Raw genomic sequence first — 27531 nt, 5'->3', positions numbered from 1 at the left:
ATATTTTGGTATTTGTATTATAGACATATAGATGGTATTTTAAGCCATGAGAATGTAGGGAAAGAATGTAGACTTAATCAGAGTCTGAATAAGACCTGTGGCTGAGTGCAGAGGAGCACCAATTTTTAAGAAGTCTGGTAGATAGAATGGGAGAAGCCAGAGGTGCTAGGAAAACTGGGAGGGCTGGGGTTATAGAAGCCAAAAATATATTAAGGAGCCATTAGTGGCTGAATATGTTGAGCAGTAGGTCAACTAAAATGATAGTGTCTGTTGAATTTAGCAACTTGCAAATCAGTGTGATCTTGGCAAAGGAGTGGAGTGTGGGAAGTTGGAAACAATGTTGGGAGGTTGGAAACAATGTGGAATAGTGATTGGATATATTTTGGAAAGCAGTTTGTGTATATCAATTAAAATTGAAGATGCTCATTCCCTGCAACCTGGCAATTCCACTTGTAGGTGTCTCTTCCAGGAAAACTCTCACTCACTGGTACAAAGAGAAGTGTATAAAAATGATCATTACAGGGACTTCCCTGGTGGCATAGTGGTTAAGAATCTGCCTGCCATTGCAGGGGACACGGGTTTGAGCCCTGTTTCGGGAAGATCCCACATGCCACGGAGCAACTAAGCCCGTGCACCACAACTACTGAGTCTGCGCTCTAGAGCCCACAAGCCACAACTACTGAGCCCATGTGCCACAACTACTGAAGCCCGCATGCCTAGAGCCCATGCTCTGCAACAAGAGAAGCCACCATAATGAGAAGCCTGTGCACCACAACGAAGAGTAGCCCCTGCTCTCTGCAACTAGAGAAAGCCCGCACACAGCAACAAAGACCCAACGCAGCCATAAATAAATAAATAAATAAATTTATTTAAAAAAAAGATAATTACAGCATTGTTTGTAATGGCAGAGAAAGGGGAAACTACCTAAATATCCATCATCTGGAGAGTGGATAAGTAAATTGTGTGGATACACAGTAGTGAAAATAAATGAACTACAGCAACATGTATCATGATGGATTAACCTCAACATAATGCTGAGAATTTAAAAGGCTCAGAGTCTTTAAAGTGTACCCTTTTTAAAGGTTGAAAAATATGCAGAACAATTCAATGTCTTACTTAGGGATACATACATAGTAAAAGTATACACCAAAATCAGAATAGTGGCTATCTCTTGAAGGGGAAGGGAGCATAGGAGATGTGATCCAGGAGGGGTACACAGTAGCCTTCCACTATATTGGCAGTGCTGTATTTCCCAAGGTGGTTCATGGGTAACACAAGTGTTCACTATATTGCTCCTTACACGTTTTTGGGTCACTTTTTAACAAACAAATGGTTGCAGAGAGAGTGGGGAATCACCAAGAGTCCTTTTGGCTGTGAAGGAGAATAGAGGAGAGATAGAGTGATAGCTGGAGAGATCTATGGGATCAGGGAAGACTTTTTTTTTTTTTTTAAAGAAGAATATATTTGAATGATGATGGAAGGGATTCATTAAAGAGAGAAAAGTTGAAGTTGCTGGAGAGAAGGCAGTAACTGATAAAGATCTAGGAGAAGATAGCAAAATGGGCATAATTGTTCTTTGATAGAGAGATGCTTTTTCTTTTTTAGCCAGAGGAAAGAAGAGAATGGATGCAATGTTAATAGTTTGAAAGTTGATAGTTGATTTCTCTCTGGTCTTTAATCTTTGTAATCTTTGTTCAGTAAGATAAGGTCATTTGTGGAATGGAAGCTAGGAGGAAGAGTCATAGAACTCCATGAAAATACTTGTGCAGAATAGGAAAGAGCATTCGTCAGAGAAGGATAGTAAATTTCCGGGAAACTTTGAGGGCCTAGTTGAAAGTGATTCATGAAACGTGATTATGAGAAATTAGATAATGTATAAAGATATGATGAAGAAAGCAAAAATGGTATGGAATTATCTTTGCTTTCATGTTTTTTACTACCTTTTTTTTTCTTGGTCACGCAGCACAGCACGTGGAATCTTAGTTCCCCAACTGGAATCAAACAACCCCCCCCCCACCTCCCCACTGGAAGCACAGAGCCCTAACCACTGGACTGCCAGGGAAGTCCCTTTTCTATGTTATTTTAAACCTGAAGGCTATAGAAATCTCATGACTAACTTTGGGTGAAAGGTCCTTTTATGCAAAACACCATTTTGGGACCTGATGTTCTGTTATTGTTGGCTTTGATCTCCAGGTGTACAACCTCTGTTTGCCTACCTTGTAGGAACTGACCTCTTCAGACTCTCATGGGTAGAGAAATCCTGCCAAATGAGGCCAAAAGGGATTTCTCTACCTATAAGGCTTTTTGCTTTAAGATAGTGTATTTTAAAGTTACAGTTTAATAGCAGTTGTAATAAGCTGGATTCTAAAATAATTGAAATCTTAGCTTAAGTCTCATTTTGACTTTTGGAGTGTAAATCATTTAATAATCTGGTAGCTGAATGGCTTCATTTTTCAGTAGGATAGTTCTAAGATACTAATTGAAAAAAACCCATTGTAACAGGTTCTGAACACTTGAAAGGGGCAAGTTAAAGGTCACATTTTACTCTTTAAACTATTTTTGAAGTTTTAAATTTTAAAAGGTTATAAAACTAATACATGTTTTTATTAAAAGGATTATAGGAGATGAATTTCTGGTTCATTGGGAATGCACACTTTTTTTTGAACTGTGAGTACTGTAATTTTTTTTATTGTGATATATGCATAACAAAATTTATCATTTCAGTCATTTTAAATGTACAGTTCAGTGGCATTATTTACATTCACAGTGTTGTGCAACCATCACCATTGTCCATTTCCAGAACTTTTTCATCATCCTAAACAGAAGTTCCATACCCATTAAACAGAAGTTCCATACCCATTAAACGATAATTCCCTATTCCCTCTTATGCCCAGCCCCTTGCAACCACCATTCTACTTTCTATCTCTATCAGTTTGCCTTTTCTGCATACCTCATGTAAGTGACTGCTTCATCCATGGTAGCATGTGTCAGAATTTCATTCCTTTTTAAGGCTGAATTATATTTCTTTTATGTGTATACCACATTTTGTTTGTCCATTCATCTGTTGGTGAACACTTGGGTTGCTTCCACCTCTTGACTGTTGTGGATAACGGTGCTATGAACATGGTGTGTACAACTACCTGTTTGAGTTCCTGCTTTCATTGGCCATATATACATAAGAGTATAATAGCTGGGTCATAGGGTAATTCTATGTTATACTCTTAGAGTGACCATCAAACTGTTTTCCACAGCAGCTGCACCATTTTACATTTTTACCAGCACTGCACAAGTATTCTAATTTCTCCATATTTTTGCCAACACTTTTTTTTGTTTGTTTTTTTAAATTTTAATTTGTTGATAATAGCCATCCTGATGGGTGTGATGTTGTATCTCTTAGTTTTGATTTGCATTTCTCTAATGACTAATGATGTTTAGCAGCTTTTCATGTGTTTATCGGCCATTTGTATATTTTCCTTGGAGAAAAACTTATTCAAATCCTTTTCCCATTTTTTGACTGAGTTGTTTGTCTTGGCATTCTTGTGGAAAATCTGTTACAAATGTGAGGTATAGGGACTTCCCTGGTGGTCCAGTGGTTAAGACTCTGCTTCCACTGCAGGGGGCATGGGTTCGACCCCTGGTTAGTGAACTACAATGCCGCATGAGGCGTGATGCGGCCAGGAAAAAAAAAAAAAGTGTGGTATATTTCTGGACTCCCAGTTCTCTTTTCTTGATCTATAGGTTTGTAGTAAGTTTTGAAATTGGGAAGTGTGTGTCTTCCAGCTTTGTTCTTTTGCAAGGTTGTTTTGACTGTTCTGGATCCTTTGACTTTCCATGTGAATTTTAGTATCAACTTGTCACTTTCTGTGAAGAAGTCAGCTGGGATATTGATAGGGATTCTGTAGAAACTGTAGATCAATTAAGGGAGTATTTTCATCTTAATAAATTTTCCATTTTGTGAATAGGATTGTTTCCATTTATTTAGGTCTTTAATTACTTTCAGTAATGTTTTGTAGTTTTCAGAGTGTAAATTTTGCTGTTCTTCTGTTAAATTTTTTTCTAAGTATTTTATTCCTTTTGATGATATTGTAAATGGAATTGTTTTCTTAATTTCATTTTTGGTTTATAGCTACTGTACAGAAATACAATCCTTTTTTGTGTGTGTATCGATCTTGTATCATGCAATGTTGTTGAACTCGTTTATTAGCTCTAACAGATTTTCAGTGGATTCGTCATGGTTTTCTATGTACAACATCATCATTTTACTTTTCCTTTCAAGCTCAGATATCTTTTATTTCTATTTCTTGCCTAATTGACTGACTAGAACCTCCATACAGTATTGAATAGAAGTGGTGAAAGGACATCCTTGTCTTGTTCTTGATCTTAGGGGAAAAGTATTCAGTCCCTCACCATTAAATATGATAGCTGTGTTTTCCTTGTAGATGCACTTTATTAGCTTGAGGAAATTTCCTTTTTTTTTTTTTCTTTTTTTTAGTGGTACGCGGGCCTCTCACTGCTGTGGCCTCTCCCGTTGCGGAGCACAGGCTCTGGACGCGCAGGCTCAGCGGCCATGGCTCACGGGCCCAGCCGCTCCGCGGCATGTGGGATCTTCCCGGACCGGGGCACGAACCTGTGTCCCCTGCATCGGCAGGCGGACTCTCAACCACTGCGCCACCAGGGAAGCCCCCTTCTCTTTTATTCATAGTTTGTTGAGTGTTTTTGTCAAGAAGGGATGTCGCAACTTGTCAGATGCATTTTCTCCATCCGTTGAGATGGTCATTTGGTTTTTCTCCTATATTCTGTTGTTATGGTGTATTACTTTAATTGATTTTTGGATATTAAGCCAATCCTGCATTCCTCACTTAGTCATGGTGTACAATCCTTTGTAATATTGCTGGATTTGGTTTGTTAATATTTTGTTGAGGATTTTTATGTATATGTAATAAGCTTTTTATTGATCTGTAGGTTTTTTTCTTGTAATGTCTTTTGTCTTTGGTTCTCATATCAGGGTACTATTGCCCTTACAAAATGAATTGGAAGGAGTTTCCTCCTTTCTCCATTGTTTGGGAAGAGTTTGTGAAGGATTAGTGTTAATTGTTCTTTAAACGTTCGTTAGAATTCAGCAATGAAGCCATGCAGTCCTGAGCTTCTATTTATAGGCAGTTTTTGGACTACTAATTCAGTCTCTTCACTTGTTATGGGTCTATTCAGGCTTCCTGTTACTTCTTTTTTTTTCCCCTAAATATATATATTTATTTATTTATTTATGGCTGGATTGGGTCTTTGTTGCTGCGCGTGGGCTCTCTCTAGTTGCGGTGAGCAGGGGCTGCTCTTCGTTGCAGTGCGTGGGCTTCTCATTGTGGTGGCTTCTCTTGTTGGGAAGTATAGGCTCTAGGCGCACAGGCTTCGGTAGTTGTGGCACACGGGCTTAGTTGCTCCACAGCGTGTGGGATCTTCCTGGGCCAGGGATCGAACCTGTGTCCCCTGCATTGGCAGGCGGATTCTTAACCACTGTGCCACCAGGGAAGTCCCGCCTTTATTCTTGTATAGTGGGATTTATTTATTTATTTATTATGTTAGCTGTTTGCTGTATTTGGTTACAAGTGAGGTGTTTACTTTTTTTTAAATATTTATTTATTTATTTATGGCTGTGTTGGGTCTTCGTTTCTGTGTGAGGGCTTTCTCCAGTTGTGGCAAGCGGGGGCTACTCTTCATCGCGGTGCGCGGGCCTCTCACTATTGCAGCCTCTCTTGTTGCGGAGCACAGGCTCCAGATGCGCAGGCTCAGTAGCTGTGGCTCACGGGCCCAGTTGCTCCGCGGCATGTGGGATCTTCCCAGACCAGGCTCGAACCCGTGTCCCCTGCATTGGCAGGCAGATTCTCAACCACTGTGCCACCAGGGAAGCCCTCTTGTATAGTGTTAAATACTCAACTACATTCAAATAGTTCTCTCATCTAATCCTTACCATCAGATTAGTATGAACATTTTATAATAGACGAAACTGAGGTTTAGGGAGATTATTTGCCTAAATCATATGTCTAGTATGTTATATAATCACAACTAAACAGCAGGTATCCCTAATTGTCCCATTTATAAAATTATGGTGCCTCAGCTGTTTACAGCTCAATTGAAGTTTGGAAGTTACGTTACTTTGTTAAGGTATTTAAGAAGTTAATAAAGAGGTAATTGCCTGTATTGGTTTTTGGTTACTAGATGTTTTATGTTTGAGAGTTTTTATTAGCAAGGATACCACTCTACATCAAGATTATCCAATAGTCTTTGCTTATAACTAAACCACCTGAATCACTACGATTTGAAGAACTGTGTGTTAGGAAATAGAGGGTCATTTTGCGAATTAATACCTTAGCTTCTTTGATATTGATTATGGAGAAATAAGGGAGGACATCCCTTTTTCCCCCAAATATTCTTCCAGTATATAGTTACTGCACATGTACCATATGCTCTGAGTTATTTTTTTTTTTTGAGTTATTTTTGATGCTCTTCTGAGATTGCTATTCTCTTTTTTTCTTTGCTTTTTTGGCTTCGCCGCACGGCTTGCAGTGTCTTTCCGGATCAGGGATTGAACCTGGGCCCCGGCAGTGAAAGTGCCGAGTGCTAACCATTGGACTGCCAGGAAATTCCCTGAGATTGGTATTCTTAACCTCTCTCTCATTTCCTTCCATTTTCTCCCCAGGAGGTCCCAAGGATCTTCAGAGAAATATAAATGACTGAGAAATAACCGCTTTCAAATTTGTCCAGTTCCGCTATAAATGCAGTTTCACTTGGACAGAGCTGCTAGTAGTGGGTGGATAAGACTTAGAATAACTGCAATGGGTAGCAGAGGCTGCCTATCAAAGCCAGCCCTTTCCTTCCTTTAGTACCTCAGTCCCATGTAGTCCATAGTATAATTCACTTTTAGTCTCTTCAGATACTAGGTAACTGAGAAGTAAAGATACAGATAGCACATTATCTGTAGTATAGACATTTAAAGTTATTTATTTAGATTGATTTTAGTTAGACCACAGAAATAAAGAATGGAAAACTCCAGAGAGGCTAAACAGATTCAGATCAAGGTGAAAGTCAAAAAGCCAGCCAGAGGGACTTCCCTCGTGGTCCAGTGGCTAAGACTCCATGCTCTCAATGCAGGGGGCCCGAGTTTGATCCGTGGTCAGGGAACTAGATCCCACATACCGCAACTGAACATCCCACGTGCTGCAACTAAGACCCAGGCGTAGCCAAACAAATAAATTAAAAAAAAAAAAAAGAGCCAGTCAGAAACAAATCAAGAGACTTGGGGAGAGCATTGACAAACTTTGAAAACCACAGTGTGAAGTTTGCATCTTAGATTGAGGAGAGTTTAGGCATGGCCTTCCCCTAGTTTGGGAGTGGTCCTGAAAGAGGAGGCAGACGACTTGAAGGAGGTGGTCAGTAGAATTAGGATGCAGTTTAGCATAAGATTTAGTCCTAACCTTATATTCCTCAGCTAAGATATAGGGCAGGTTGAGAAAGCATAGTTATTACATAATCAAAAGACTATCACTTTAATAGAAAAATGGGCAAAAGATGTAAATAGGCAGTTCACAGGAGAAGAAATATGAATGGCTAAGTAGGACATGAAAAAGATGTGTGGTTTAACTATCGGAGAAATTGACTAGAAAGCAGTTGACTATGAGCTTTATAAGGTCAAAGACCATGAGTCATTCTCCGTTTTATCTCTGGCTCCTAAGACAGTACCTAGACATAGTAGACAGGCTCATGTATTTGTTAAATGAATGAAATAAACAAATAACGTTGGAATAATTTTTTTTTTTTACTTCTCAGATTGGTGGCACAATTAAAAAAGACTCATAATGCCTGGGATTGAAAATGGCATGGTTAAAGGGCAGTTTCATACTCCATTGGGGCGCTGTCAGTTAACACATCTTTTCGAAAAGCAGTTTAGTGATATACGTTAAAATGGTATAGCATATATCCTTTGACTCAGCAATTTCATGTGGAGAAATTTATCTGAAACTGAAATAGTGTGCGGGTGCACACGTGCACACACACACACACACACACACAATCATTATAATGTTTATCATACTAAATTCTGGATACAACCTACCTATCAGGGGCTTTCTGGCTAAATGAATACTATGCAGTCAATCAAAGAATGAAAATTCATATGTATTGATATGGAACTATGTTCATTACTTATTAAATGAAATAAGAACTGTATGTGTAACAGTTTTCTACACGACTAATGTGTGACTCTTTGCAATAGTTTCACTTCCCTGAAACTATTGGTGACTTCTACTTTCTACTTTACGTTAATCATATTAGAGTTTTTGAGCAAAGAGCGAGTATTACTTGTGTAATTGGAAAAACAGACCCATCAAGGTTTATCTCTTTTGAAAAAGGAAGCCTCTACACTGTTGGTGGGAATATAAATTGGTGTAGCCACTATGAAGAACAGTATGGAGGTTCCTTAAAAAAACTAAAAACAGAGTTACTATATGATCCAGCAATCCCACTCCTAGGCATATATCTGGAGAAAATTATAATTCAAAAAGATACATACACCCCAGTGTTCATAGCAGCACTATTTACAGTAGCCAGGACATGAAAGCAACCTGAGTGTCCATCAACAGATGAATGGATAAAGATGATGTGGTATATATACACAATGAAATATTACTCAGCCATCAGAAAGAATGAAATAATGCCATTTGCAGCAACATGGATGGACCTAGAGATTATCATACTAAGTAAAGTAAGTCATCAGAGAAAGACAAATATGATATTGCTTATATGTGGAATCTAAAAAAATGATACAAATGAACTTATTTACAAAACAGAAATAGACTTGCAGACATAGAAACAAACTTATGGTTACCAGAGGGGAAAGATAAATTAGGAGTTTGGGTTTAAAATATACACACTACTATATATAAAATAGGTAACCAGCAAGGGCCCACTGTATAGCACAGGGAACTATACTCAGTATCTTGTAGTAACCCATAATGGAGAGGAATCTGAATATATACATATATATATGTGTATAACTGAATCCCTTTGCTGTATACCTGAAACTAACACAATGTTGTAAATAACTATATTTCAATAAAAATTGTTTTAGAAAGGTTTATCTCTGTTGGAAAATACAAAAGTGGAAGACTGTTCCTTATTAACATTTACAAGAACAGCCAAAATATTTATTAGGGACAAGAAAGAAGATTTACCTAAATAGAGAGACATCCTTCATATTATGTGTGAAAACTGGATATTCAGATTTCAGTTTTCTTGTGTTTAGCTTATGAGAATAGTAGTTGGCATATTTTGCTGTTAGTTGAGTTAGTTGTATCTCATTCTTTCTATATACTCAACACCTAACAATTCTACTTCTGAGTTTACCCTAAAGAAATAATGAGGTCATCAGTCATATGGCATACATTGTGTTGCATCTAGTTTTCCTCACAAAACAGCATTTATGGAAATTTCTCCAAGGTAACTGGCAATGATCTACCTCATTTGTTTTAAAAAACAATGGTTTATTTAAGCATTTCTTTGTTCTTGGGCATTCAGTTATTTTAAATTGTTTTACCGCTAAAAACAGTGCTGCAGTAAACATCTTCATAGCATATGGCTGTGCTTTTAATTCTGTGGAATATAGTCCCACGAGTGAGGTTACTGGGCTGAAGGATTTGTCTTTTTTCTGGCTGAGTTTGAAATGTCTTCACCATTTTATAACTGTTATCTTAGAAAAGTACGTGGTTTTTAACTGTTGTTATTAAATAAAACATTTATTTAAAAATTTTATTTATTTATTTAAAATTTTATTTATTTATTTATTTAGGCTGGGCCAGGTCTTAGTTGTGGCATGCAGGATCATTTAGTTGCAGCATGCTGACTCTTAGTTGCGGCATTTATGTGGGATCTAGTTCCCCGACCAGGGATTGAACCCTGACCCCCTGCATTGGGAGCGAGGAGTCTTACCCACTGGACCACCAGCGAAGTCCCAAAACATTTTATTATTGAATTGGTTTTGTTAACTATTAAAATCCCATATATCTTTGGGTTTATTTCTTCCCTCTGTTTTACTGATCAGTTTGTTCATTTCTGTGCACTACCATGCTATTTTGATAATGGTGATGGCTTATAGTAAGTTTTAATCTAGTGTGGCCAATTCTTCTTGTTCTCTCCCCAATGCTAAGTATTTAATAGATGCTTGTTGCATATTAAGTTAATAGTACACTTAATAATAAACATTAAATCTTGCTTTAGATAAATTTTGGATGCCCATTTACTTTAGGGAACGGAGCTTGGCATGTGGATGTTGTCCCCTCCTAGCAGTGTAATAAATGTAATTTCTTTCTGAAATGTAATAAATTGTGACCCAGAGGAGTTGAGGAGAATTGGATATCGGTGTGAATTTGGAGACAGGAGTGCACCTTAGTCCTGAGAGAAATACTTTAAGCCCTAGAGAAGAGACAGTTTGATGGTAAATCCCAAGGCTGAAAAATGTTGGAAAGCACCCATAGTGCTCTAATATGTAAATTTTATCACTCTTATCCTTCCATCTTTTATTTTGAAAAATCTCACACCTATAAGAAAAGTATAATATACATCTGTGTACCCTTCACCTAGATTGTTAACATTTTTACTGCAAACATTTAATTGCTGCTGCTGCTACTCTTCCCTCTCCTCTTCCTGACTCTTTCCCTCCCTCACCCTCTGTCTTTCCCTCCTTCCTTTATCCATCTCTCTCTGTCTGTCTCTCTGTCTGTCTCTCCCACCCTCCACACACATACTATCTATATACATGCTATCTATACATAATAAATATATATTCCAGTGGTCATTGAACCATTTGAGAGTTGGCAAACATGATGACATTTAGCCTGTGTGTTGTGTATGTCCTAAGTAAGAATCAAAGATTTTCTCCTGCATAAACAAATACAGTTATCACATTGCTATGATTATCTGAAATACCATTCATATTAAAATTTTCCCAAGTTTTCCATTAATGACCTTCACAATCATTTTTTCCTCCTCAGATCCAGGGTCTGGGGTATGAAGGATCATGCATTGCATTTAGTTGTGTCCTCTTTCTTTCTTTCTTATTTATTTATTTATTTATGGCTGCGTTGGGTCTTCATTGCTGCACGCAGACTTTCTCTAGTTGTGGCGAGCGGGGTCTACTCTTCGTTGCAGTGTGTAGCCTTCTCATTGCGGTGGCTTCTCTTGTTGTGGAGCACGGGCTCTAGGTGCTCAGGCTTCAGTAGTTGTGGCATGTGGTCTCAGTAGTTGTGGCATGTGGGCTCAGTAGTTGTGGCTCATGGGCTTAGTTGCTCTGCGGCATGTGGGATCTTCCTGGACCAGGAATTGAACCCGTGTCCCTGCATTGGCAGGTGGATTCTTAACCACTGTGCCACCAGGGAAGTCCTGTTGTGTCATCTTGAATGTAGAATATAGACATAATCTCCAGTGCCTGCCCCTGTCTGTTTGTCTCTCCTTTTGTTCTCTGACATTGTTTGAAGAGTCCAGGCCAGTTCTGAAGAATGTTTCTCAGTTTAGGTTTGTCTGCTTACTTGTGATTAGATTCAGGTTAAATATTTTTAGCAGGTAGAATACTGAGGTGGTGATATGTCTTTAGTGCATCACATTAGAAGGCACATGATGTCAGTTTGCCCCATTATTGATATAAGTCTGATCACTTGATTATGGGTAGTGTTTACTTCTCTACTTCAAAGATTTTTTTCTTTATACTTGATGTTCTGTGGGGGTGATACTGAATATTCCATTGCCTCCCAAATTTTTACCCAATGGTTTTAGCATCCATTGATGTTTTTTGCCTTAATTATTACTTTAGTGGCTGCAGAAAAGCGATTTTTTAATTCTTTCATTTCTCCTACATTTATTAGTTGGCATTTTTCTATGAAGAAGTACATTTGCTCCCTGACTTATTTGTCTTTTAATTTTATTCTTTGCTATTATTCTGCAGATTCAGGGATTTTTCTTTTGTTTTTAAGTATAGTTGATTTACAATATTGTGTTAGTTTCAGGTGTACAGCATAGTGATTCTGGCTTTTTTGAGGATTATATTCCATTATAGATTTTTACAAGATATTGGGTATAGTTCTCAGGGATTCTTTTTTCATTCAATTTGTTATATTCTGTTGCTTGTTCATTGTGATGCTCATGTTTTAAAATTTGACCAGTGAGAGCCCCTTCAAGCTGGATCTTGTGTCCTTTTGATACGTCTCCATCTGTTTTTGAGCATTTTCTTACTGTTACAACAAGATACTTTAGGCTCACTTTTTACCTTCCTTGCTATAACTCTGGAATTCACTATTTCCCCAAGAAGTCCTATTCCATTTTAGCAGGGAATGATATTAGAAAACAAAATTTGGTTGCTGCGGGTGCTTCTTTCTACCAGATTGTCACTGCTTCTAGACTCTTTCAGTGGATGGAGCTAGAGACACCATATATGTATGTGTGTATATATGTATATGTGTGTATATATACTTAGGTATAATTTATTTTATTTTTAATATAAGCATGAGTTCATAGTACTACCTCCTAATCCCCAAAGGTTCTTTTTCTCCTTATTCCACTCTATATTTGTATCTGTTTCCTCATAGTAAGGTCCCTGGTTCCCTAAAAGTTTCAGGATGTTTACATTTACTTATTTGTTCAGTCTTGTAGCAATAAAATTGCTACACCATTATCTTTACCAGCAACCAACCAACTAAAGTTGTAGATATTTCTTTGCATTTCTTTTTGTCCCTAGGATTTCATTTAAAACTGTTTTGAATTTTACTGAATTGGGAAGAAGTAGAAAATATGAACAGACGAATTACCAGTAATGAAGTTGTATCAATAATTTAAAAAGTCCCGGGCTTCCCTGGTGGCGCAGTGGTTGAGAGTCTGCCTGCCGATGCAGGGGACATGGGTTCGTGCCCCGGTCCGGGAGGATCCCACATGCCACGGAGCGGCTGGGCCTGTGAGCCATGGCCACTGAGCCTGTGCGTCCGGAACCTGTGCTCCGCAACGGGAGAGGCCACAACAGTGAGAGGCCCGCGTACCGCAAAAAAAAAAAAATTAAAAAGTCCCAACGAACAAAAGTATAGGACCAGATGGCTTCACAGGAGGATCCTACCAAACATTTAGAGAAGAGTTAACACCTATCATTCTCAAACTGTTCAAAAAGATTGCAAAGGAAGGAGTATTTCCAAACTCATTCTTTGAGGCCAGCATTACCTTGATACAGACACGGACAACACAAAAAAAGAAAATTACAGACCAGTATCACTGATGAATGTAGATACAAAAATCTTCAACAAAATGTTAGCAAACTGAATTCAATAATACATTAAAAGAATAATACACCATGATCAAGTGGGATTTATGTCAGAGGTTCAAGGGGGTGGTTCCACATCTGAAAATCAGTGTTATACACATTAACAAATTGGAGAATAAAAATTAAATGATCATTTCAATAGATGCAGAAAAAGCCTCAGACAGAATTCAGTGTCCATTTATGATAAAAAGCTCTCCGCAAAGTGGGTTTAGAGGGAACATACCTCAACATAATAAAGGCTGTATATGATAAGCCTGTAGCTAACAACATAATGGTGAAAAGCTGAAACCATTTCCTCTAAGATCAGGAACAAGATAAGGATGTCTACTTTTGCCATTTTTATTCACCATAGTATTGGAAGTTCTAGCCACAGCAAACAGGTAAGAAAAAGAAATGAATCCAAATTGGAAAAGAAGAAGTAAAAACTGTCACTGTTTGCAGGTGACATGATACTATAAATAGAAAATTCTAAAGACATCACCGAAAAACTACTAGAGCTCATCAGTGAATTCGGTAAAGGTGCAGGATAAAAAATTATTATACAGAAATCTGTTGCATTTCTATACACTAACAATGAACTATGAAAATAATCCTATTTACAATTGCATCAAAAAGAATAAAATACCTAGGAGTAAACCTAACTAAGGAGGTAAAGGATCTGTATTTGGAAAACTATAAGACACTGATGAAAGAAATTGAAGATGATACAAATAGATGGAAAGAGATAAACATGTTCATGAATTAAAAGAATTAATGTTATTAAAATGACCATACCACCCAAGGCAATGTACAGATTCAATGCAATCTCTATCAAAATACACGTGGCACTTTTCACAGAACTAGAACAAATAATTTTAAAATTTGTATGGAAATAGAAAAGACCTTGAATGGCCAAAACAGTCTTGAGAAAGAACAAAGCTATACGCATCATGTCCCCCGATTTCAAACCATACCACAAATCTACAGCTATCAAAACAGTATGGTACTGGCACAAAAACAGACACATAGATCAGTGGAACAGAACAGAGAGCTCAGAAATGAACTCATACGTACATGAGCAATTAAACTATGCCAAAGGAGACAAGAATATACAATGAGGGAAATATAGCCTCTTCAGTAAATGGTGTTGGGAAACTGGACAGCTATATGCAAAAGAGTCAAACTGGACTACTCTCTAACACCATGTACAAAAATAAATTCAAAATGAATTAAAGACTTAAATGTAAGACCTGAAACCATAAAACTCCTAGAAGAAAACATAGTATGCTCTTTGACATTGGTCTCAGTGATATTTTTTGATATATTCCTTCAGGCAAGGGAAACAAAAGCAAAAATAAACAAATGGGACTGTGTCAAACTAGAAAGCTTTTGCACAGTGAAGGAAATGATCAACAAAATGAAAAGGCCGCCTACTGAGTGGGAGAAGATATTTCCAAATGCTCTGTCAGATAAGTGGTTAATATTCAAAATGTAAAAGAACTCATACAGCTCAACATAAAAAACACAAACAGCCCAATTGAAAAATGGCCAGAGGATCTGTAGACATTTTTCCAAGGAAAACATTATAGATGGCCAAGAGGCACAGGAGAGATACTCAGCATGGTTAATCATCAGGGAAATGCACATCAAAACCACAATGAGATGTCACCTCACACACAATAGCCTTTATCAAAAGAAAACAAATAAAAAGTGTTGGGGAGGATGTAGAGGAAAGAGAACCCTTGTGCACTGTTGGTGGCAATGTAAATTGGTGCAGCCACTAAGGAAAACAGGATGGAGATTCCTCAAAAAATTAAAAATAGAACTGCCATATGATCCAGCAATTCCACTTCTGGGTATTTACCTGAAGAAAACAAAAACACTTGAGATATGTGCACCCTTATGTTCATTGCAGCATTATTTACAATAGCCAAGATATGGAAGCAACTGAAGTTCCCATCAGTAGATGAATGGATAAAGAAGATGTGATCTATAAATATTTATAATGGAAAATTACTCAGCCATAACAAAGAATGAAATTGTGCAATTTGCAACAATATGGATGGACCTAGAAGGTATTATGTTAAGTGAAATAAATTAGAGAAAGACAAATACTGTATGATTTCACTTATATGTGGAATCTTAAAAAACAAACAAACAACAAAGCAGAAACAGAGTTTTAGATACAGAGAACAAACAGGTGGTTGCCAGAGGGAAGGGATTGGGGGGGAAGGAAAGAAACAGGTGAGGGAGATTAAGAGGTACAAACTCCAGCTGCAAAGTAAATGAGTCAAGGGTTTGAAATATACAGTGTGGAGAATATGGTCATAACTATGTAATATCTTTGTATGGTGACATATCTTAGCTAGATTCATTGTGGTGATCAGTTTCAAATGTTATAGAAATATCAAATCACTATGTTGTGTTACAGGAACTAACATAGTGTTGGAGGTCAATTATACTTCAAAAACAAACTCAGAGGGCTTCCCTGGTGGCGCAGTGGTTGAGAGTCCGCCTGCCGATGCAGGGGACACAAGTTCGTGCCCCGGTCCGGGAAGATCCCACATGCTGCGGAGCAGCTGGGCCCGTGAGCCATGGCCACTGAGCCTGCGCGTCCGGAGCCTGTGCTCCACAACGGGAGAGGCCACAACAGTGAGAGGCCCGCGTACCGCAAAAAAAAAAAAAAAAAAAAAAAAAAAAAAAAAAAAAACAAACTCAGAAAAAGAGATCTGACTTGTGGTTACCAGAGATGGGGGGTGTTGGGGTCAGGGTCTGGGTAATCGGATGAAGGCAGTCAAAAGGTACACACTTCCAGTTATAAATAAGTACTAGGGAGGTACTGTACAACATGATTAATAAAATTAACAGTGCTGTATGTTTTATATGAAAGTTGAGAGTAAATCATTAGTTATCACAAGAAAAATAATTTTTTCTATTTCTTTAATTCTGTATCTATATGAGATGATGGATGTTCACTCAACTTACTGTTATGATCACTTCATGATATATATCAAATCATTATACTGTACACCTTAAACTTGTACAGTGCTGTATATTAATTATACCTCAGTAAAACTGGAAGAAAAAATTTGTCATTAATATATCAACTTAAAATAAGTACCGGATGGGTACTTAAACAATGTACCTTAAGTAATTAAAAATTTTAGATGAAGAACCTCCTTTCTACTTGCTAATTTTCTTTTAAAAATTTTTTTATCTAGTAGTCACATATTGTTGTGATACAGCAATTTGTTATTTTTTACTGAATCCTGTTTCAGTACAGTTGCAGATGTCCTGAGGAATATCGTTTTGCCTCTACAAACAGAGATATACTTCAAATTGAGTCATACTTAAATTTCATAATAATTTTAGGGCAGCTCAAGTGGAATTACTGGAATTACTGCTTTGGGGAAAACTTTATTTTAGGCAGAGATACTGATGTTGAAAGACACAGGAGAAAAGAATAGAACTGACATATTAGATGTGAAAATAAGTCAAATCAGAAAAAAATTAGAGAATAAGAGCTACAACTAGAATATTAGTTTTTATAAGCTTATATAGTTCTATATAAGTTATTCTATAAGCTTATAGTTCTATAAGCTTATAGAACTTAATATTAGTTCTTATAATCATTTAATTTCATTATGAGCTTCTTGGCAGCCTTGTTTAAAAGAGGAAGTATTCAGTGTGATGACTTATTGTTTAAGAAAAGGTTTTTTATTATTGAATTATAGGAGGAATTTTGTTGTGGGAATCATCCGTTTTTGAAGTAAATGTTCACGTTTTTCTTGCATGATTATTTTAGTGCTGTTGAATACATAAAATTAAATCATAGTTTAAATAAGGCATTTCTGTTGTTTTCTGATCTTTCAAGAATTAAATTTAGGGAAACATAAGGAAATCGGTCGTTAACATAGACCCTAACAGATACAGATAAGTTTGTATGTTGCAGCACCATAGCCGTAGAGGTCTATTTGAAACCTGACTGTTGGTGATATACAGTTATTAGTTGGTTCAAGTGTGCTGGAGGATAATAAATGTTCTTTGTTTTTATTTTTGAGTACCAAAGTGTAGATGTTTTATGGTATTTATTAAAGAAAGAATCAAATACTTTTTGTGGTTCTGATGGGAGACCAAAGCAAGCACACACTATTTCCATAACCTCAAAATAGTTTATATTCTTTTATAAATTTATTAGAAAATTGTGCATGTAAGAAAGAACTTGAATACACATTTGGACACTTAGAACATTTTTTTAAACACTAAATTGCTTTATTTGCATGATATTAAACTGTGCAAATCAGGATGTTTTATCTTTGAATGTTTATTTGTACTTATAAAAGTCCTCAAGAATATATTGGTTTTGCTGTCCATTCTCATTTTATGATTATAGTTTCCCCCAGTCTTGATTGACTTTAATTTTCTGATTTGATTTGATTTATGAATCATAAGGCTGGAAATACTCCACAGTATAACCTGTTTTTTCCCTTTGGCCGCCAACAGGACTTTCAAAACAAAACAAAACATAACCAGGACAGATGATTAAATCTATCTCCTGGGAAGAGTGTGTTGACAACATTTTTCATTATCTATTTAACCAAAATTCCTGCTGCTATAAATAAACTATTTTCCTTGGTTTGTTCTTAGTGACAACAGTATGACAACATACTGTCATGATTATAGAAATGACACCCTCATTTACCCTTTCTCCCAAAAGACTTTTTCTTTTTCCATACAATTTCGACTACTGTTACTAACCCAAGTTAATTTTAGATTCTATTGCTGAAAGCCTCAGTTTTGCCATTTATTGAGGTGCTAATTGAAATATTAATGTATTTAGAGCAGAAATGTCGTTTTTTAGGGAATCTAGAGCAACAGCAAAGCTGAGGTCAAACTGCCATAAGGATGGACACCAAGGAAGCTGTGTTTGGGACAAAAAGAAATCAAGATAAGGTAGATGCAAAGTAGAGAAAAGCACTGGACCCTGGGGGGAGAGGGTGGTAGGTGGGAGTGGGTTGTATGCCTCTAATGGCAAAGAATAGCTAGATTTCTGAAGAGGAAACCACAGAAGGCTTATAGGAAATATTAAGAATTATGGGTTTAAGTACTACTTTCCCTTTGAATATAGAAGTTTTAGTTGACTTTTAGCTAGCAGAACATTTAAAAGTTCATAAGGTTAAGTATTTCAGTGGGGTGGATCCTAATATTCTGGGCTAATGTTTCCTGTCTGGATAGTTGTGGAAGACACTGTTGGTTTAGTTGATAAAACCGTTGCCAAAACCCAACTTCAGTGCTAATGCCTGTTATTACTTGAAAGTTGAAAGGGAATCTCCGATTGAAGCGTTAAAGTGACAAAATGAGTACAGAACATTTAATTTTTCCTTTTCTTCCTGTGATGTAAAGGTTGTGTTTCTCTTCATAGCAACATGAACCGTGAAGACCGGAATGTGCTGCGTATGAAAGAACGGGAAAGGCGGAATCAAGAAATTCAGCAGGGGGACGACGCCTTCCCACCTAGCTCTCCTCTCTTTGCTGAGCCATACAAAGTTGTAAGTTGTCTGTTGAATGTTTTTTCCCCTGTAACATAACATTTTTTGCTTTTAAAATTTTTAAACTTGAGTTTTTATATTAGAAAGAGTTATTATGTTACACCTTTTAACAGTTTTTCCTTTTCTCATAATAGAATATACTTTTTTGATGTAAACTTTTCATTGCAGTATAACATACTATAGAAAAGTACACAAAGTATGTGTTACAAATGAAAGAATTTTCACCACATGAGCATCCTCACATAATTAGTACACAAATCAAGAACTACAGCATCACTAGTACCCTAACGTCATCCTCACAACCCCCCATCCCTACCCCCATTGCTACCCTATACTCTTGAAATATGGTCTGGAGTAGCTCAAACATTCATATCTGTATTACTGGCTCTACCACTAACCCTGAGCAGGCATTTCACCTTTCTGAGCCTTGAATTAAATTAAAAGTTTGTGAATCACTATGCATTGTCTGCTGTTTCCTTGGCTGTTTGGGTATAACATCAAAGACAAATATTTCATAGATTCTTTTGTTTCTCCCTATTTCTTGCCATTTGCTTACTTAGTTTACTAAGTTTCAGTGATTATTAGTAAGTTTGAATAAATGTGTCTTCAGCATCAATCTGATTCTTTTTCTGTTATTATATACTAAATTCTGATTTTCTATATGTTTAATGCTTAATTAACAATATCAAATTCAGATTAAAGCATGTTATCAAACGTTCAATAAATTGAACTAATTGCTTTTTTTTTTTTTTTTTAACTATCATGGTACTTGATTTGGGATTACATAAAACACTGAATCTGATGACTGTTGTAGCTGTAGTGGCCACAAATGTCTCTCTAATGTTTGATTTGGCTTTGGATTTCATTGGAAGTATTATTATAATTTAAAGGCTTGTACTGTGTATAATAGTTGTAATACTATGTATTGCAGCACTAGTGACCATTGTTGGCTTTATAGTATGAGATTGAGAGTGGGTTAGACTTTTTTCTGATGAAATATGAATGTAACGACATATCCTGGGTTTACCCTTATAACATTTGGTGTTTGTAGAAACCATTTGGGAGCTTTATAAAAACCATTTATTCAGAGCTTATAAGGATTGTCCAGTGAAGGCCAGTTATACTAACATCATTTATGAGTGTAACACAAAACTTTGGGATAAAAGACATTTTGAAAAAAAACAGGAGTTTGGTCCAGATTCTTTGAATCATACTACAATTTATTTTGTAATTACATTGTAATGAATTGGATTTGATTTCTGATCTTGATGTTGTCAATAAATTGCTGTAGATTTACCTCTCAGACTGATTTTCAAATAATCTAAAGTCATTACTGATTCCTGCCAACCTCAAAATAAATAGTGGTGGTTCAGGCTTTTCTGTTTGTTTCAAAGTCTTGATTTCCCTTTTAATGTAATCAGTCAACTTTTTTCTTTCATGTATATGAATACAAAAGAGTCCTAAAGCTTGTAGACATCTTAGACCTTACTATTCAAGAATAATTCTTGAAACTTAAAGTATGTATTATTGACTTCAAAAGTTGGAGCATTTGATGGTCAGAATTAATAGTCAAGATTTAAAACTTTATTACTGGATTTTCCATGCTTAATTTGTTGTTGATTTTTATTAACTTCTTGAGTCACAGTAACAGAAGGAATTCTAAAAAGTCATTTGCGTATAACTTGTTTAACTAAGTTTTTATTTCTGCCTCTAACTATAACATTGAATTATAAGGAATATGATGTTTTCCTAGACTGCCAAAATGTGCGTATTGGCTAATCTGTGACTTGGAACTTAATTACATAAAGGCATAATTTTCCTGCTTTTCAAAAGATTTTACTACTGTTCCAATATATTTATTGGTGAATTTGGATTTTTAAAAAATCTCCTGTAGTCTATTGTGTATATTTCTCAGTGTCCTCTAGGATATTTGTGTTTCAACATGAAGGTTTTTCACTTTCAGTTCATTTTTTTATCATAAAAATATATACATTTGGAGTTTGTTTTGAGATTTTAACCTTAAGATATGAGATGAGACTTCCTTTTGAAAAGTTCCATTCCATTTGAAGTTTGTAAAGTTAGTTTAGAAGCATCTTTTATTTCTAGTTTTGCTAATTTTATTTTACAATTGTTTTTGTAGACTAGCAAAGAAGATAAGCTGTCAAGTCGTATTCAGAGTATGCTTGGAAACTACGATGAAATGAAGGATTTCATAGGAGACAGATCTATACCAAAGCTTGTTGCAATTCCCAAGCCTACAGTACCGCCGACAGCAGATGAAAAATCTAACCCAAATTTCTTTGAACAGAGACATGGGAGCTCTCATCAGAGTAGCAAATGGACTCCAGTAGGACCTGCACCCAGCACTTCTCAGTCTCAGAAACGGTCCTCAGGTTTACAGAGTGGACACAGTAGCCAGCGGGCCAGTGCAGGTGCCAGCAGTGGCGCTAATAGCAGTGGCCAGAGGCATGACCGTGACTCATACAGCAGTGGTGGGAGCAGTAGCCGGAAAAAAGGCCAGCATGGATCAGAACACTCCAAATCACGCTCTTCCAGCCCTGGAAAACCCCAGGCTGTTTCTTCATTAAGCTCCAGTCATTCCAGGTCTCATGGGAATGATCACCATAGCAAGGAACATCAACGTTCCAAATCACCTCGGGACCCTGATGCAAACTGGGATTCTCCTTCCCGAGTACCTTTTTCAAGTGGGCAGCACTCAAATCAGTCTTTCCCGCCTTCATTGATGTCAAAGTCCAGTTCAATGTTACAGAAACCCACTGCCTATGTGCGGCCTATGGATGGACAGGAATCCATGGAACCAAAACTGTCCTCTGAACACTACAGCAGCCAATCTCATGGCAACAGTATGACTGAACTAAAGCCCAGCAGCAAAGCTCATCTCACCAAGCTGAAAATACCTTCCCAACCATTGGATGTAAGTCACACATTTAGAGCTTTTTAACATTGTAACTATATGAAGCAATTCACCCTGAAATTATGTTTGAACTTGAACTGTCTCTTTGTCTTAATAGTAAGGAATGTAAAAGTTTAAGGAAAGACTTGTGATTGACTCCCAAGTGAATCTGTAGAGCTCTTAGCTGCCTCTCTTGAGCAGTAGAGAAAATGTCATTCATTGTTCTCAAATATTAAAATGACAAGTCAGTTACAGAATTAAAACATGGTCTATCAATACCTTAGATTTCCTCGTTTTGATTTTATGGAATAATACATCTTGTGTTCTTTTGTTTTAAAAAAAATTACTTCTCTTCTCATTGTGATGCTCATCAATGAGATGTGGGCATGGTTCGTTGCAGTGAATGTTGGAACTTTTTTGGGTACATGAAGATGGTAATGTTTTATGGTTTGGAGGCCATGATCCTTTTCTCTGGTTACACTTAAAGGTTTGAGGCAGCTGCTCCAGGCATAGTGGTGGTTTGAAATTTACAGTAGTTATAACTATGTACCAAAACATGCTATTCAGAATAACCAAAGAAGTGAGTATTCGTTGTGAAATAGCTGAAATTTTATCTTTTAATCTAGTTTTTGCAATAAAAATATTTTAAGTAATATCAGTAGCTGAAAATCATAGCTTAAAACGGTGGGGGAAGGGATCAGGAATAGGTAAAATGCTGTCTTAAGGACATTTAAAAATCTTTCTTGTGGCCTTGGGAAACTCATTGTTTGTAGCATTTGTCATATAATTACTCCTCTCAAGAGAACAGTAAAGTGGTAACTTGTTCTTTCTTCAAATAATATAACATGATCCTTAGAGTTAGACTTCACTGTAGCTCTCCAGTTCCTGTTTGTACTTCAGAATAAAATTAACTTTCGAGATTTAAGAAATACTATGTAAAATGTCCAGCATGTTCCAGACAACTAATCTTTCAATAATATTGGTTTTATTGTTTGTTATTTATGTGAAATGATGATCTCAGTACCATGGTATATTTTGTATATAAACCAGCTTTTAAATTTTTGACAAATTGTTCACCTGAAAAAAGTACATTTTAAAAATTATTTCTAATCCAAGTGTAAAAAAGATAAGATTCCTTTTTTGGCTGCGTTGGGTCTTTGTTGCTGTGAGGGCTACTCTTCGTTGCGGTGCACGGGCTTCTCATCGTGGTGGCTTCTCTTGTTTTGGAGCGTGGGCTCTAGGCGTGTAGCCTCAGTAGTTGTGGCACACGGGCTCTAGAGCGCAGGCCCAATAGTTGTGGCGCAGGGGCTTAGTTGCGCTGCGGTATGTGGGATCTTCCCGGACCAGGGCTCGAATCCATGTCCCCTGCATTGGCAGGCAGACTCTTAACCACTGCACCACCAGGGAAGTCCTTAAATTTTTTATTAAGGAATCTTATCTTGGGACTTTCCTGGTGGCGCAGTGGTTAAGAATCCGTCTGCCAATGCAGGGGACACGGGTCGAGCCCTGGTCTTGGGAAGATCCCACATGACGCGGAGCAACTAAGCTCGTGCACCACAACTATTGAGCCTGCACTCTAGAGCCCGTATGCCACAACTACTGAGCCCACCTGCCCCAACTACTGAAGCCTGCGTGCCTCAAGCCCATGCTCTGCAACAAGAGAAGCCACAACAATGAGAAGCCTGCGCACCTCAGTGAAGAGCAGCCCCCACTCGCCGCAACTAGAGAAAGCCTGTGCGCAGCAACGAAGACCCAATGCAGCCAAAGATAAATTAATTAATTAAAAATTTTTTTTAAAATATAAAGTTCTTCCAGTCATGTACAGCTTGGTGATTAAAATTTTTTTAGTGCTTGAAAATTTGTATTTAAGGAAATTAGTCCAAAGATTCTAATTAGTGTTCTGACTTAGAGTAGTGCGATACTAAATATGCCTTTAATTTTAATCTCATTTCTAATAATGTTAAAGCTGTGCAACAAATGATGAAAATCTAATAAGAAATGACTCCCTATCTAACGTGTGTTTCTTTTCCTCTTTCTTTAGGCATCTGCTTCTGGTGATGTGAGCTGTGTGGATGAAATTCTTAAAGTAAGTTTTTTAAAAAATAGTTTTAGTCTCTTTAATTATGATGCTTTGCTACCTCTTACCCTCCTTCCCTTTGTATTTCACAAAGTGTCTGAAACTGCAGCAGATTGCTTACATGTATAACCTGATTATGGCCGTCAAAAATAATTGACTCTGTTCTACTTATATTCATACTTAAGTTCTAAATCACTTGGTTTGTTTACTATTTGCCCTCAAAAAGCTGGGGTTTTTTGGTTTGTTTTTTTGTTTTGTAAGTAAAAACAAACTCTAGTCTTAACAGCTTGCTTTGAAAAGAGGAAGAAACCAAATATAAACTGTACCTTCTCAGGTTTATTGGTTAATAATTTGAAGTACTAAAAATCTCAGTAGTTATCAGTCAAACGATTGTGTTGAAAATAGCTTGCTTTGTAGTTCATCTGTATATACTGGTCAAATCCTACGATGAAAGATCTTCTCTGAATACTACACATTTTGAGTGTTTAATGGAATATGTTTAAACTTGACACATGACCAAAGAGTACATTCTTCTGTTGGGAAAAGAAAACATTGTCCTTTGGAAGAAGAGAAAGTCCAGTGAACTGAGTGACAGTGAGTGCTTTTGGCTCAATAGACAAAAAGCATCAGTCACATATTAATTGTATTTTTTGGGTACACTCTTGAATTTTTGTGTCTGTACTTGTATTTCACTATGGATACTTTTGAAAGACTACTTGTAATGGCTGCTTCCACTTCATTTTCTCCTTCCTTCCTTTAGCTTGCTAAAATCTCTTTTACTTCTACCATTCTGCTGAACTTGTTTCTCCAAGGTCATTATCTTCCATGTCATCAGAGGCTTCATTTGAGTTCTTTCTGCTGTTTTGAAGAATTTTTATTTTTTTCTTCAGAAAACATCATTCTTTCTTCCTTGACTGTTGTTGTGCTTCTCTGTTCTTATTTTCCGCACACCTTTCTTGTCTCACATTCTCTGCCCTTTGGGAACACTTGTGTCTTCTCTTATCTCTTAAATATGAGTGCATTGTCTAGCCTCTCCTCTTTTCTTTCTCCTCTTTGATGTGATTTTCCTCCATCCTTTGGGATTTATCTGTTAGACAGCTATTCAGTCTTTCCTGCTTTGGCCTCCTTTGGGTTTTGGTTTGTGTCTCTTAATTGCTTCTTAGCTGGGTCTCCATTTGGATTTCTCCCTGCTTCTTCAGACTCAACATGTCTAAAGCCATATTTATCAGAGTTAACTTCTGTTAGTAGTATCTCCATTCTCCCTTGCTTATAAGTGTAGAATCCTAGTTATTTTCCACTTCTTTCTCTCATGTTCTATTTAATCACAAAAACTTCATGTAGACTTTGAAAATTCCTTGAAAATATTCATTCCTTCATTTCCATTTCTGCCACTTTGAGCTTCAGTAATTGTAATATACAGTCCTCACTCTGCCTGTCTCCAGAGTTTCCCTGCTCATCTGTCTTCTGTATTGCTGCCAGATTCTTTGCTTTAATCCTTTGTCTTCATAAAATGATATCCTTCTTAGAAGTTTTCAGTGGCTCTCTAAGGACCCTAGAAAGAATAGTGTGCAAATTTAACATTTTAAATGTTAGGCTGTCCACAGGCCAGTTTCACCCTCTCGCACTATTGATTGACCACTTTGCCAAACTGGTTTCCCTAAGCCGTACACTTTCTTGCTCTTTCATCTTTGTAAAGTAAACTTTCATGGAATGTGTTTCTCCTTCCTGTTCAGTTATACATAGATTCTGTTTTTTCTTAGAATCCCACTGAAATCCTTATTCCCCCTGTATCAGGCCATCAGACTACAGTGATAACTCATATTGCATTCATTTTTCAGTTGCCATGTACATAAAAAGTTTAAGGGAGCATATATCTTTACTCCTAAATCCTCAAAAATGCATGGCACTTTAATACCTGGAAGAAATCTTAGATTTTCTTATATTTAATTATATCTTTGATGTTACTGACCATTTATTCTACATTTTATGTATATGCAGGACTTGGCACGTGGCCTTGGGTATAATAGGTGCTCAGTCATTTGATGGTAGGGAGTTAAATAGATTTTCTATTGAGAGTATTTTGGTATTTGAGGTGTAAAATGCCAACATTGAAAACCTGGGGCATATGAGTTTCTGTTTCTTTTCCCTTCCCTATGTACAGCGTGCAAGGAAGTTCAGGTCTACATTCCCTTCGCGTTTTCTTTTTTTCTCTTCTTTTTTTTTTGGCTGTGTTGGGTCTTTGTTGCCGTACGCAGGCTTTCTCTAGTTGTGGCGAGCAGGGGCTACTCTTCATTGTGGTGCGCGGGCTTCTCATTGTGGTGGCTTCTCTTGTTGCGGAGCACAGGCTCTAGGTGCTCAGGCTTCGGTAGTTGCAGCACACAGGCCCTAGAGTGCATGAGCTCTAGAACGCAGGCTCAGTAGTTGTGGCGCACGAGCTTAGTTGTTCCATGGCATGTGGGATCTTCCCAGACCAGGGATCAAACCCGTGTCCCCTGCATTGGCAGGCGGATTCTTAACCACTGTGCCACCAGGGAAGTCCCCCTTTGTGTTTTCTTGATATTTGTAGTCATATTGTTTCTGGGAACCCCATCACGAACTTAAAGGAAAAAAAGTTTTTCTAATCTAAAAGTAATACATGTTTATTGTAAAAAATGATGTATTAATTCAAAGCTTACTAATTGAGTACCTACTGTGTGTCAAGCACTAGGGACATAGTGGTGATAATAGTGATAGTGTTGCATCCTTTGAGCTGACATTCTCGAGCAGGATGTAGGAAATAATCAATTATATACAATTACTTCAGAAAGTGAAATGCTATTAAAAAATAAAGCCTTGTAAGAGGATAAAGAGCAAGTTTAGTGCAGGTGGCTGTTTCAGAAGATTCAAGTGGTAGAAGCTGCATCAAGTGCCCTTGTCTCTTCCTCCTTCAGTCATTCTGTTGTCCAGAGGTAGCCACTGTTAACTGTCTTCCAGAGATTTTTTCATCGATAAGCATTTACGAGGATATACACTATGATGTGTATTTGCCACTTAATAGTAACTGTGGATATCATTTTATTTCAGTAGGTAGCTTTCTCATTTTTCTGTCTGCTTGGTGTGTTCCATTGTATGAATGTCTGGTAATCTAATCCTTTGTTGTTGGATATTTAGGTTGTTTTCATTTTTTAAAAGTGTGAACCCCTTGAATATGTATCTTTACATAACTGTGTGGGTATAGCTATAGGGTAAATTCCTAGAAGTTATATCACCTTTAATTTATTGTATTTTCTCAGACTACTTGATGGCTTACTTTGAACTAAATGCCAGAGATAAAACACTCCCTCCTTATTCTGATACCTCTCTCTTTCCTGCTTCTCTAACATATACATTGTGATTATATCCAAACCTCTACTTGGACATACTTGGCATATGATTAGACAGAAGGCATTGAATAAAATCAGACCTATGGCCTTTCTTGTCTGTTTTCCTCCTTGTGTGCTTTTGATAGCTCTCTTCTTATTTCCTCCACCTGACCAAAATATCCTTTCAGTGAATGGGCTCTGTAGCCAGACTACCTAGGATCAAATTTTGCGTCCATTACTTACTAAGTGTGTGACCTGGGGTAAATAACTTAATCTCTGTGCTTCAGTTTTGTCCTACATAGAATCAGGATAATAACGGTATCTACTTC

General features: G+C 37.1%; 1 protein-coding gene across 1 annotated transcript in view; it reads left to right on the top strand.

The window, feature by feature from the left end:
- AFF4 (ALF transcription elongation factor 4) overlaps window positions 1-27531 on the top strand; it is a 93576-nt gene that overhangs the window by 11672 nt on the left and 54373 nt on the right. The window contains exons 2-5 of the mRNA XM_060143576.1: window positions 18183-18274; window positions 18744-18870; window positions 21011-21805; window positions 23826-23870. Coding sequence (XP_059999559.1) covers window positions 18748-18870; window positions 21011-21805; window positions 23826-23870 — 963 coding nt within the window. The 5' untranslated portion in view covers window positions 18183-18274; window positions 18744-18747. The remainder of the gene's footprint in view (window positions 1-18182; window positions 18275-18743; window positions 18871-21010; window positions 21806-23825; window positions 23871-27531) is intronic.

Source organism: Lagenorhynchus albirostris, chromosome 3, assembly GCF_949774975.1.
Source record: "Lagenorhynchus albirostris chromosome 3, mLagAlb1.1, whole genome shotgun sequence".
Taxonomy (NCBI): domain Eukaryota; kingdom Metazoa; phylum Chordata; class Mammalia; order Artiodactyla; family Delphinidae; genus Lagenorhynchus; species Lagenorhynchus albirostris.
The sequence above is the reverse complement of the archived record's forward strand: the minus strand, read 5'-3'. Positions and strand labels throughout refer to the sequence as shown.